This window comes from Ursus maritimus, unplaced genomic scaffold, assembly GCF_017311325.1.
Source record: "Ursus maritimus isolate PB19 unplaced genomic scaffold, ASM1731132v1 scaffold_6, whole genome shotgun sequence".
Classification (NCBI taxonomy): Eukaryota; Metazoa; Chordata; class Mammalia; order Carnivora; family Ursidae; genus Ursus; species Ursus maritimus.
This window is the reverse complement of record NW_024426774.1, coordinates 36,897,440-36,910,275: the sequence shown is the minus strand read 5'-3', so window position 1 is coordinate 36,910,275 and position 12,836 is coordinate 36,897,440. Positions and strand designations below refer to the sequence as shown.

Genomic DNA, 12,836 nt, shown 5'->3' with positions numbered 1-12,836 from the left:
GGCCTTGAGGTCGGAATCTGTAGGCTGGAAACTCAGGCCCAGTTTCTATGTTGCCTCTTAAGGAGGAGTTGCTTCTCCTTTGGGAAACCTCAGTCTTGGTTCTTAAAGCCTTCAACTGATTGGATGAGCCCCCCTCCCCCATTATGGAGGTGTTCTGTATAGATAAATGTTTTTGTCATTTGGCCTGCATAACCCACCACCTGGGTCTGCACATACACAGACGGGCTTAAAACGTTATTTGTGAGACTTGTGCTGTGTGAATAACCTTGGGAGCCTAATTGTTTAAAATACATCGTCTGGCCTCTAGGTCTGGCCCTTCTGTTCTGGACGCCAAGAGCTACAGTCCTGTCTCCCATCCCCGCCTGCTCCAGGCAGGGCTGACCACCCCCCCCCCTCCAGTGGAATCCGGGAGGGGAGGCAGACACACAGCTCAGGCTCCTTGAAAATATAGAAACATGATAACGTGGAAATGCAGCTCGCTCCACACTGCATGCCGGTGAACAAATGTTTAATTTTAAACCCTGTCATTTGCCCTATAAATATGGCCCTTGTGGGGATGATCAGCTGGAAGTGTCCCCTGCGGGGAGGACGCCCTGCCCAGGCCTCTCAGTTGGGGCCTGGCTGTCTCCACGGGGCTTCCCCTGCTGGTGAGGTGGGATGTTGTATAAGTACCCGGTTCGCTGTAACTTGGCCTTATTCTCATTTCTTGCCTACTAATCCCTTCATCTATGTGTAGACTCCTTCCCTCTTCTGTTTCTATTAGGTCTCTATGATAATAATAAAGTTTTCTTTCCTTTTCGAAACCGAAACACGGCTGTGGTGAATCTTTTGTGCAGAACGGGAGGGGACTCTGTGTTATGTAAGGTCTACTAATGTAAATGTTAATCACACCAAAAAATACCTCCGCAGCAACATCTAAAGTGGCCTTTGTCCACACCGCTGGGCACCATAGCCTACTCGAGTTGATACACGAAATTAACCATCGTCAGGGGCAAATTGAGGGGCGGAGTGATGGGGGAATTGACCCTTTGTGAGGCTGAGATACGGATCCCTAGGTAGGGTCCACCTGACACGGGGGCTAGCTGGGTCTTAGGAAATGGCTCATGCCACGAAGCGGTGCAGAGGCGGCGTGGACACCCGTAGAACAGCCAGTGTGCCGCCTGACAGAGGAAGCATCAGGCTTCTGCCGCACTCGGAGAAGAGATGGCCGAAGTGTCAGTAGCTGGACTTGCAGTGTCCCCGAGGCCTCAATAACCTCTCCCTTCCCGGGACTGCATGCTCGGCGTCTTTCAGGAATTGCACCCTTGCCCCCTTCCCTCTGCTTGAGAATGAACAGCAGGACTAGGAACAGGAAAGGGAAAGTTTATATGGTACCCAAGGAACCCTGAGCCGACTTCTCAAACCACTGGATGGAACTGAATTTTCTTGAAGGCGCCTCGATTTCATTCATTGGTTAATTTAACACAAAATGGAAATATTGAACTGAAAAGATAGAATAACTAAATTCAGAATTCAGACTCCCCCTGGCTCAAATGAGGGTCCCACATGTCTCCCAGAGTGAGTAAATTCTGGGCCTGTCTTCCATCTCTCTGGCCCTTGCACAGCCCCGGAACCCAAGCTCAAGTGTGTAACCATGTCCTTACCCATCTGCAGGAGAAAAATGGCTTTAGAGCTCAACATTTTTCTGGTTAGAGGTTTTATAAAAAGTTGGGCCCAAAGTTCTCCGCTTTCTTTTTGTGCTTTCTGATCTTTCCCCCCTTCTCTCCCTCCTATTGTTTTTTTTTTTTTTTCAGCATATTTTTTTACTTTACCAGGGTTACTGATGGGAAGAACCAAGCTCATCATTTCTGGAAACTGAACCCATTTAAAAGCATGTTGGAATGTAAAATAGAAGCTCTTCCTTAGCTCTTGTAGCAGTTTGTCCTTTTAGAACTTCTACGTTGTTCTAAGAGCTTCTAAGCTGACTTTTATGTTTTCTTGCCACACAAGTCTATTTTGGTGATATTCGTGGCTCTTTAGATTTCCACTGGGTACTTTCACAACCCGCCGCTCCTGTGATTTGCGTCTCTACTCACTGATTTTTGCCTAGGCCCCTCCCGGCCCAGAGCGGCTGCTCAGGTTTTATAAAAGGGGCCTTTGCTGTGTGAGCTGAGCTGCACTGGGCAGGCAAGGCAGCAGGATGGTGTCACAGAAGCAGGTCCTCCTATCCTTGTTGCTGTGGGTCTCAGGTGAGAAATTGAAAAGTGCCATAATCCTTTTGGAGTAGTGTCATGTTAGAGTTAAAAAAATTTTTTTAAGATATAATGAGAAATACTGGCTATTTCCAAAATAGACCCAATTATGTACTGACATGTAGTACCATAGAAAGCACGTCTACAGTGACGTATGTCAGTGTGTCTGTGATCAAGTGTGTCTGTATCATCGTTATCTATTCTGATTGCAGGTGCCTGTGGGGCCATCACGATGACCCAGTCTCCAGGCTCCCTGGCTGTGTCTGTAGGTCAACGGGTCACCATGAACTGCAGGGCCAGTCAGAGTGTTAGCAGCTATGTAAACTGGTACCAGCAGAAACCTGGGCAGGCTCCCAGGCTTCTCATCTATTATGCATCCAGCAGGGCCACTGGCATCCCAGACCGGTTCAGTGGCAGCGGGTCTGGGACAGACTTCACCCTCACCATCAGCAGCCTCCAGGCTGAAGATGTGGGGGTGTATTACTGCCAGCAGAGTTATGATACTCCTCCCACAGTGCTTCAGCCTCGCACACGAACCTCCTCCCCAGGGCCACGGGTCAGGGAGGCTTGGCTGCCCCAGCTGCTTCCTCCCCGCTCAACCCCGAACGTGTGCGTTCCTGTCTCTGCCTGAGAAGTCACATCTCCTGACTTACTCCTTGCAGGGCTCAGAAAGCCCGGCAGAAAATGAAGGGAGTTGGCTATTCCTGCATCTGTTTTTGTGGGAGATTAGTGAAGACAAATGCTGTGAAGATGTCTTAAGGATGCTATCAGGGGTTTTTGTGCCCAGGAACCTGCATGTTTCCCACGGGCCGATGGCAGGAGTGAGCCAGGAAGGTCTGTCTCTAGCCTCTGATGAAGGGCCCGTGAGCTTTACACCCTGTGGATCAGTTCTCCCTTCCTGTGCCCCTTGGACTCTGGGACATTTCTCTTTTATTTCCTTATTCTCTTGGTCTCCTTTCTTCACCCTCCATCACCCTCCAACTGTGGACCTTCCCAGTATGAAAACTTTGAGCTCTCCTATTCAGAACCTCTTGCTTTTTCCTTCCACGGGCCCTGTTTTCCAGCCTTTCTGGGCAGTGTCCTTGACATTCATTTCTGCTCCATCTGCTTTTCTACTGCCTGTCTCTCTCCTCTCCATTTCTCGCAGGCGTACTTATTCTCACAAAGGCAATTCTCTCATTCTTCTTCTTCTTCTTTTTCTTTTTAAGATTTTATTTATTTATTTATGGGGGGGAAGGGCAGAGGGAGATGGAGAGAATCTCAAGCAGAGATTGATGCCCGCACCATCTCACAACCCTGAGATCATGACCTGAGCCGAAACCAAGAGTCGGATCCTCAACTGACTGAGCCACCCCGGTGCCCTGCTACTGTCATTCTTTAACCCTGTCACTTCAGGAACATGGAATACTGTTCCTCAGCACCTTTTCTCACCATTTGTCACCTTTGTCTTCAAAGTCGTCCCATGGCCGTTCAGGTCTCATCTTGTGACTAAGTGCGCCATAACTTGAGTCCCTTGGAAAACATTTCATTAGCCTGTCCATTTCCGTGTGAAAACAGAAAGGTTCCGAGCATCTTAGTGTTATTTCTTCACCTCATTCTGAAATACATGGGTTGACGAACTTCAGCTTCGGGCAAGACCGCAGCAAACCTGGTCCGTGTGCTCCGAACACTCTTCCTACAAAATAGCTTCTCATAATAATTAGAAATATATTTCAAGGATCGATATTAAGGGGTCCATATCATTCATTCAAGGTGTGTTTTCCGAGTGCTTCCTCTGTGTCAAGATAAAGACATCTGCTTTCGCCGCAGCTGGGAGAGCCAGACTCTAAACAGCAGCAGTACATGTTTGCTACGTTGTGCCGGAGGAGCTATAAGGAAAGTAAAGGAAGGAAGGGAATAAAAGCTTGCTGGGGTAAGGGTGAGTAGCAATTTAAAATCAGATAAGGTATTAGTTAGCTACTGTCATGTAATAAGTCACCCACAAAATGCAGGTGGCTTAAAATGGTAGCATGGTTATTGCCGTCGTGTTTATTGGTTGCCTGAGTCGTTCTGTTACTATGGGCCAGACTTGATTGATCTTGATTGATCTTGGCCGGCTTGCTCATGTGTTTCAAGTTGGCTGACAGATCAACTGGGTGCTCCTCATACAGAAAGGCTCACATTTCTTTCATCTCTTTCACATTTCTATGGTGGGCTAACCGTCAGCCGGGGCTGTCTGGGTGACTGGGCCTCCTGTCTCTCATCATCCGGCAGACTAATCCCAACTTCCTTTGACAGTTAGCAGGGTCTCAAGTGAGAAATTAAAAGCACATAAGGCATCTTGAAGCCTAACCTTAGTACTGACACAGTGTCCCCTTTGATGTATTGATGGATTCTAACGATTGGTGCAGTTGATCCCATTGAAGGAGAGGGTAAATAGGCCGCAGCTCTGGATAGGAGGGCGTGCAAAGTTACATTGCAAAAAGTAAGGGTAAAGGGAGGGATCGAGAATGGAGGAGGCATTTTTGCAATCAGTCTACTATAGATGGTCATGGCGGCTGCACTGAGAAGGCTTGACTTAATGTTTTAATGTGGTGGGGAAAGGAACCATAGGAATATTTCCAGGCAAGAGTGTTGTAGTTGGTTCTAGTTAGAGGAAACGACGCATTTCTGAGGCAGGAATGTGATCAGCATGTTGGGGAGGTAGAAGGAACCCGGTGTTGCTACAGTGTGGAGAGTACAAGAGGGGAGAGTAGTGCAAATGAGATCAAAGAAGTTACAAGGAGGCCACGTTCTAGAGGACTTGGTGGGCTTCTCTAAGGACTTGGCTTTTATTTGGAATGACGTGGTAAATGGGAGAGTTTTGAATAGAGCAGGACATAATTTGATACATAGTTTAACAGGATCCCTCTGGGAGGCAAGACTGGAAAGATAACAGTTGGGAGGCCATTGCTGTTGTCCAGGCTGGAGAGGATGACAGCTTGGGTCTGTGGCAGTGGCAGTGGAGGTGAGGAAGGGTATACTTTGAAGGGAGAGAGAACAATATGCTGATGGTTTTGACAAGGAGTGTGAGAGAAAGAGAGGTCTCAAAGTGACTCCAGAGTTTTTCTTCGAGTACTAGAAGGGTGGAGTTGCCATCCGTTTGGATAGAGAAGACTGTGGGAAGAGTGGGTCTGGGGAGGAAGATCAGGAATTCAGTTTTGGACATTTTAAGTCTGAGATGCATTTTAGACCTCCATGTGCAGCTGTCCAGTAGACCATTGGATGTATGAGTCTAGAGCTCAGGGAAAGAATTGGACTGGAGCTTGGAGTATGATAACCAATGGAATGAGGATTGACTAGATTTAGAGGCCCAGGGGCTGAGCTCTGAGGCAGGGGAGATAAAGAGGAACCAGCAAAGGAGTCTGTGAAGAAGCAGTGGGATGGAAGACCAGCAGGATAGTGTGATGCCCTGGAGATCAGAGCAGAAGGTTTATCAAGGAGGAGGGTGTTGTCAACGTGTTAAATGGTGCTGCTGGGTCTAGTGAGATGAGGATTGTCCTATGGCCATTGGACTTGGCAACGTGGAGGTCACTAATGACCTTGAGAAGAGCAGTTTCAGTGAGATGGTGGAGGTAAAAGCTTGAATGTAGAAAGCTCAAGAAAGAATGGGGATAGAAGATCTGGGAATGGTGACTGTAGACAGCTGTTTCGGTGAGCTTTATGGTGAAGAAGAAAAGTGAAACAGACTATAACTGGAGGGAGATGTGATGTCAGAGAGTTCTTTGAAAAGATGTTTGCATACTGATGGGAATGATGCTAAAGAGAGGAGAACATTGGTAATTCAGGGAAGAGGGAGAAGTGCCAGGCAATACCATTGAGGAGGTAAGAGGTATGGGATCAGAGGGAGTGGCCTCAGATGGGAAGGCTGGCTGCCTCTCTGCACTTCTGGGAAGGAAGGCGGAGTGTGGCGATACCCATATCAGTGGATCAGAAAACGGATAGGCAACGCTGGGACATTCTCCTCTGAGCACCTCTCTTGACCTAGGAAATAGGAAATGGGTACTTGGCTTTAAGTTAGGTTGGAGGAGGAGCTGTTAGAACTTGAAGAAAGAAAGAAAGAGAAAGAGTGAAGACTGACTAGACCAGGGAAATGAAGTATGATTGTGGGGCAGGCAGAAGGGCCCTCAGGAAGTGAACGGTCACGAATCAAAGTTGGAGAAGTCAGGATTGCAGGCGTGTGGAGGGTTGGGACTTTGCTACATGCAATGAACTAATGGTTTTCCAAGGTGAGGTAAGAAGTCAGTTTAATCACTACTATACAGGACTGAATCATCCATCTATCAGTTACCAACAATTTATAAAGAGTTGAAAGATAGCTCAAAACAATGACCAGGGGTAGACACTGATAACCTGGAAAGGTACGCTACAGACATGCCGAATTTTCCATGGAAATACAACATATATTTTTCCTATAGATTTCAAGTCTTACTCTAATGAAAGCCAGAAATTATTGGCTGTGGCATACTCAGTGGAGTGGGCTGCAGAGCTCTTAGAAGTGGCCAAAGCGGAGATGCTCAACATTTAACAAAAAAATTTTATATATTTATTTGAGAGAGAGAGCGCGCGTGCCCGAGTGCATGAGCAGAGGGAGGGGCAGAGAGAGAGGGAGAAGCAGACTCTCCACTGAGCAGGGAGCCCGTTGCAGGGCTCCATCCCAGGACCCCGGGATCATGGCTGGAGCTGAAGGCAGAGGCTCAACTGACTGAGCCACCCAGGAGCCCCTGAGATGCTCAACATTTTAATGATGGAGAACTTGTCATTATTTTCTGATGATGCGTCTAAGATGTGGCCATGAGAGTCAGTGATCAAGACTGGGTGGGGAAGAAACAATTTGGAGGAGGATCAGCCAAACAACTGAGAGAGCAGGATAATGGAAGGATTGTATATTGAATATACCGAAACCACCAGGAATTGTGACAGGCATGGGAGAGGCTCTAGGAGGTGGGAACTAAAATATTCCAGAAACAAGGAGAGACTTCAGGGCTGGGGTTTGTCTGCAATAAGGAGTGACCCTAGAGTGGCATAGTCTACCTATCTTGATTTCAGAGATTGTTCTTCCACTTTCTAGGTAGGTCTAGAGGTCTAGAAGTGGCTGAAGGGGGCGGGGGAGCTTCCTGAGAAGGCTGCAGGGGAAGCACAAAGTCTCAGGCTGCTTTTAGAAGGGATGTAGGCTGCTGCGCGCGTGTCTGTGGTTCAGTGGTTCGGAGGGTGTGCGTCGGGAGAGGGTTTTCAGGTGCCGAGTTCTCTCTCTCGTGTCTTCCTTGTTTGCCACCCTCTTATAATCTGCTTTGCTGTTCTTTCTAAATTTAAAACGTTTTCTGGTGATAAAAGGAACCTGTCCTTTGCTCCTGGTTTTGCACTAGAAGACTTATTTTTTTTAATGTTAAAAATGTGTTGGGAAACTGAGGGCCTCAGAGGGGAGGGGGGTGGGGGAATGGGATAGACCGGTGATGGGTAGTGAGGAGGGCACGTATTGCATGGTGCACTGGGTGTTATACGCAACTAATGAATCATCGAACTTTACATCGGAAACCGGGGATGTACTGTATGGTGACTAACATAATATAATAAAAATCATCTAAAAATAAAAAAAAATGTGTTGGGAAAAGAATAACGTGCGTTGGTTCCAGCAGAAGGATAGACCGAGATCTCGTGTTTTCTCCTTCATGAGACGTTTTCTCTGGCATAAAATTTGAACATCAAAGTAGGAAAATAGGAATGCTCAGCGGATGGTGACCACAAACTTACGCCCAGAGAGTAGTTTCTGTGTGGGAACAGCAGCTGGAGGCAATGGGAAGGGTGGTCGGGACCTGAGTGGAGAGCGGCAGACCGGGGCTGTCATGACCAGCACGAGGCCCCGAGAGAGGGCTGAAGTCAGATTTAAAGGAAGTGAATGGAAACACAGAGGAGGAGACTAGAGCTCTTTTGAAAAGGAGTCCCAGCTGCAGATTTTAAAATGATACCATGCCAACCTTCTCCCCCACGCCCCCAACAAAACAAACCAAACAATGAACTGCGTCCGTAATAGTGGCTAGTAAGTGAGAAGCAGCTGGGACACCTGCCCCCTTGCCCAGGTGTGATGGTTTTATTTGGGGCCATGTCATTATGACAGCACATCTGATGTTAGAAGACTGTTGTTAGTCATATAGTCTTTTTTTTTTTTATTTTTTTTGCATCTCACAGTTTCCTTTTTTTTATAATAATATTTTTTTATTATATTATGTTAGTCACCATACAGTACATCCCTGGTTTTTGATTCATTAGTTGCGTATAACACCCAGTGCACCATGCAATACGTGCCCTCCTTACTACCCATCACCAGCCTATCTCATTCCCCCACCCCTCTCCCCTCTGAAGCCCTCGGTTTGTTTCTCATAGTCCATAGTCTCTCATGCTTCATTCCCCCTTCTGATTACCCCCCTTTCTTTATCCCTTTCTTCTCCTACCGATCTTCCTAGTTCTTATGTTCCATAGATGAGAGAAACCATATGATAATTGTCTTTCTCTGCTTGACTTATTTCACTTAGTCATATTGTCTTTAGCTTGCAGGCTGCTGATGGTAAGAGTGAAGACCCACCGCCACTGAACCGGGCGGGCACCCCATTAGCTCAGGTGGAACAGAGGTAAATGAGGGCCTTCAGCCCCTCCAGGTCCGTGCCGGTACAGGCTAAGTGGGGCTTCCCAGCCATGTGGAGGAGGCTCTCACTGGCCCTGCAGCCGATGGACACTCTCTCCTGGGAAATGGACAGGAACCCCGCAGCTTGGGGCAGTGCCCTGTGCCCACTGGAACCTGCCATCAGAGGCACACTGGGCTGATGCAGAGACGCTGTGATTCTATTAGAGCCGGAAAGGGCCTCCCAAGGTGAGGCCAGACCCTAAGCAAGCCTGTGTGGTTAAAGGCATTCATTTCCCGTCCCCTCCGAATACCACTCTTCTCAGGGAGCACGAGGATGGCACCTGAGAGAACTTTCAACTTGGGGACGTTCTGTCACCTGGAACACAGGAATGGGAGCCTGAGGATCTGGGCATGGCAGCACCATCTGGCTGCCTCTCCCCGTCCCGAGGCTGCTCAAACCCTGTCCCTAGAAAAGACCCCGTTATCAGCATCTGGTTATAGGGCTGGGCCTGTGGTGGAGGCAGTAGGGGTGGGAGGTGGAGGCAGACCCCCTGGGAGGAGGAAGGCAGAGCTGGCAGAGTCAAAGGTTGGGGTGGTACCTGGTGAAGCGGCTGCCCGCCGTTCCCCTGGGCCGCCTGCCCTTGCCTGGCCCAACCCCTGACAAATGACAAACACCTAGATTATTGGTGAGGAGATGATAAATCACATGTCGCTTAGCCTGCTCCTGTTTGGGGAAACTCACTGGGAGGACATTTTGCAGAAAACAAAGAATTGGCTCATGAGAGAGAAAGTGTTGAGGTGACGGGTAAAGGGTGTGCTCTTGACCTGTGGGCTGGGATTCACACAGGTTTGTCTTCTGTGCTCTGTCATGGTGTACGTGACACGTTAACGTTAGAGGCACGGTGAACCCGAAGTTGGGCACAGGCTTTTCTCCACTCTGAGTGGGAGTGACCCCTCCTCCTGGGAGGGCTTCATGGGGACACGACATTGGTTTCCGGGACTGACCAGATGGAGATTCCTGGTCTTAACCACACCGAGGCAAGTTCCTTGATCAGTGTTGGTTCCCAGCCTTCACCAAGGTTCCACGCTCACCCCTTACCCTTTCCAGATCCTGAGGACATTTCAGGACTTCATTTAAAGGCCATCAACTCAGAGGGGCCGACTTCCCCTCCCCATCTGAACCAGGGCACCCTGTTTCACTGTTTTATAATCTCATGGCTTTCTCTTCCTGACGATAATCACAACTTGAAATGCATTATTGTGGCAATGTATGAGATTTTAATCCTAGGGATCAAGAGTGTTCCTGAAATAACCTATATCCTAACGATAGGACAGCCCAGGGCACTCCCCACATGGCATCTCAGACAGGCTAGAAGGTCAAGAAACTTGTCCCCAAATGCCTTGGGACATGCTTGCACTACACTTGGCAATTTCTGGCGACCCCAAGTCCCACAGGGTGTTCTGAGAGCAGGTGTCCCGTTTGAGCACAACCTCAAGCTCTTCTGAGCTGCTTTGCATGTTGCGTCAGGAGACAAAGCTCCAGGCTGCTCTCAGCATCCTTAAAGGCAGCTGGTCAGGGCCCCTGAGGAGCAGCCTCTAGTCCAGCTCTCCAAGATGGGGCCCGGGGCTCCCCTGCTGTGGATCCTGCTGCTCTGGGCTCTGGGTGAGAGGGGGGCACACGGAGAAATGGTGGGCAAACTCACCGTGGCCACGATGTTTTCTGTGTCTCTGGGTTCTTGGTGGCTGGAATTCAAGCATTTGGTGTGGGTTTCCAGTTGCCCAGTTACCTTCTGTTTTCTGGTTCCTCAGTGTGTTGTCCATGACTTTGACTACAAGGGTCATCAGTGGCATGGGCCTCCACTGGGATGCTCTCAGTACAACTGTTACATTGGTTGTGTTTGTCATTCCAGGCTCTGCTGGGGACATTGTGCTGACGCAGTCTCCAGCCTCCTTGACCATGTCTCCAGGGCAGAGGGCCACCATCTCTTGCAAGGCCAGTGAGAAAGTCAGTGGTATTTGGGGCATTACCAACTACATTACCTGGTATCAACAGAAATCAGGACAGAGTCCTAAAATCCTGATTTATAAAGCAACCAGTCGAGAGTCTGGGGTCCCAGCCAGGTTCAGTGGCAGTGAGTCTGGGACTGATTTCACCCTCACAATTGATCCCGTGGAGGCCGGCGACGCTGCCAGCTACTATTGCCAACAGGGGCAGAAGGAGCCTCCCACAGTGCTCTGGGTTTAAACAAAAACCTCCCCAAGAGGAGGCTCAGTGAGGCTTAACTCAGATGTTCCTCTTCATGACCCAGGGTCTCTGGGTGGTTTGGGGAAAAGGGTCAGACTATGAAAGAGGAAGCTCTCAAACGGACATGTGCTGTGTGTGTTTCCACAAAACCTGTCTTACATTTAACGGACATATTACTACAAGGCTCACATAAGCATCCTTCCATGATTGTTTAGAAACCTAAGAATTGTGAGGTAGTTTTCTGTGCTTCTTTGATTTAGGTTTCTCCATCTCTGTGTCTTTCTCAAAAACTAGTTCTTCTGTCCTAGATAGTTACTTATCCTTTTCTCCTTGTCGAATTTTCATGTCCTTTTTCTATGATACCTACCACATACCTGGCCAAGGTTTTCTCTTGTCTTCTCTCTTTTTTTATTTTCTGGAACATTACAGGTAGAGTGGACTTCAGAAGCCTGAGTGTGCACAGTGACAAGGATGGAAAGGTCAGTTTTCACATTCCTGTCCACCCCTACTTTGGCCTCCCTTGGACTTCTTCTTTTTTTTTTTTTTTTAAAGATTTTATTTATTTATTTGACAGAGAGAGAGAGACAGCCAGTGAGAAAGGGAACACAAGCAGGGGGAGTGGGAGAGGAAGAAGCAGGTTCCCAAAGGAGGAGCCTGACGTGGGGCTCGATCCCAGAACGCCGGGACCACACCCTGAGCAGAAGGCAGACGCTTAATGACTGCGCCACCCAGGTGCCCCCTCCCTTGGACTTCTACATCCTCCCCAAAGGCAGCTGGGGAAACTGACAAATAGTGCTCTGTAACATTTCTGTCTGCTCAGATTCCCATTAGTTTCTAAGTTTGTAATCCTGTATCACCACATAGGAAATTTTACTGGTGTATTTGTTTTTTTTTATTGCCCCACAACAAGTTAGCACAAACTTAGTAGCTAAAAACAACACACATTAATCATCACAGTTTCTAGGAGTCAGGCATCTGAGCAGGATTTAGCTGGGTTCTCTTCTTGGGGTCTCCCAGGATGGGACCCAAAGTGTTGGCCAGACTCCATTCTCATCCGGAGCCTTGAAGAATCTGTTTCCAAGGTCTTTCAGGTTGTGGAAAGAGTTCTTTTCTTTGTGACTATCTGCCTAAGGGTCCTGGTCTTTGTTGGCTGCAGGCCGGAGGTCCCATCAATGTCCTAGAGGCCCCTCAAAGTTCCTGACATGTGAGAGCCTTACTAATCAAACCAGCAAGAGGAAATCCATCAACAACAGAGAGGGCTTAGTTCCTCCCTTAAGGGCTTTATCCTGATTTAGTGAGGTCCACCGAGCATAATCGCCATTTAAATTAACTCAGAATCAACTGATTTGGGATCATAATTACATCTGCAAAATCCCTACACCTCTGCAAGATCCTATGGGCTAGAAGCAAGTCACAGGCCCTGCCCACACTGAATGGGAGGGCATGTGTAGGTTTCATGGGGCCACCCTAAGGTCTGTCTGCTACAACTGGCCTACTGCACTGGGTTTTTTGTTTGCTTGTTACCATTCTCTTTCTCCCAAAAGTCTCCTGTGCCAAGGACATCAAATACGGAGGCTCCCCTAGGTAATGGATCATCAACAGCACCAGACCGACCCCTCAAGGCCGTTTCCATTCTAGCTTCTTGCATTTCTCCTATTGCTTCCCAAATGAAGACATGGCCAATGTTTCCCTCGGCCTAGTGTTATATTTGTAAACAATGGAT

The 12,836-nt window shown here is 48.3% G+C and overlaps 1 protein-coding gene and 3 gene segments (V, D, J or C); 3 read left to right on the top strand and 1 right to left on the bottom strand.

Annotated features, from left to right (window-relative positions):
- Positions 1–12,836, bottom strand: part of LOC103671488 — a 66,432-nt gene that overhangs the window by 23,381 nt on the left and 30,215 nt on the right.
- Positions 1–12,836, top strand: part of RPIA (ribose 5-phosphate isomerase A) — a 110,307-nt gene that overhangs the window by 90,203 nt on the left and 7,268 nt on the right. The gene's annotated exons all lie outside the window — the stretch shown is intronic.
- LOC103671487 lies at positions 2,081–2,877 on the top strand. The segment is given in 2 exon segments: positions 2,081–2,228; positions 2,444–2,877. Coding segments are annotated over 2 exon segments (468 nt in total).
- LOC103671486 lies at positions 10,257–11,518 on the top strand. The segment is given in 2 exon segments: positions 10,257–10,531; positions 10,779–11,518. Coding segments are annotated over 2 exon segments (384 nt in total).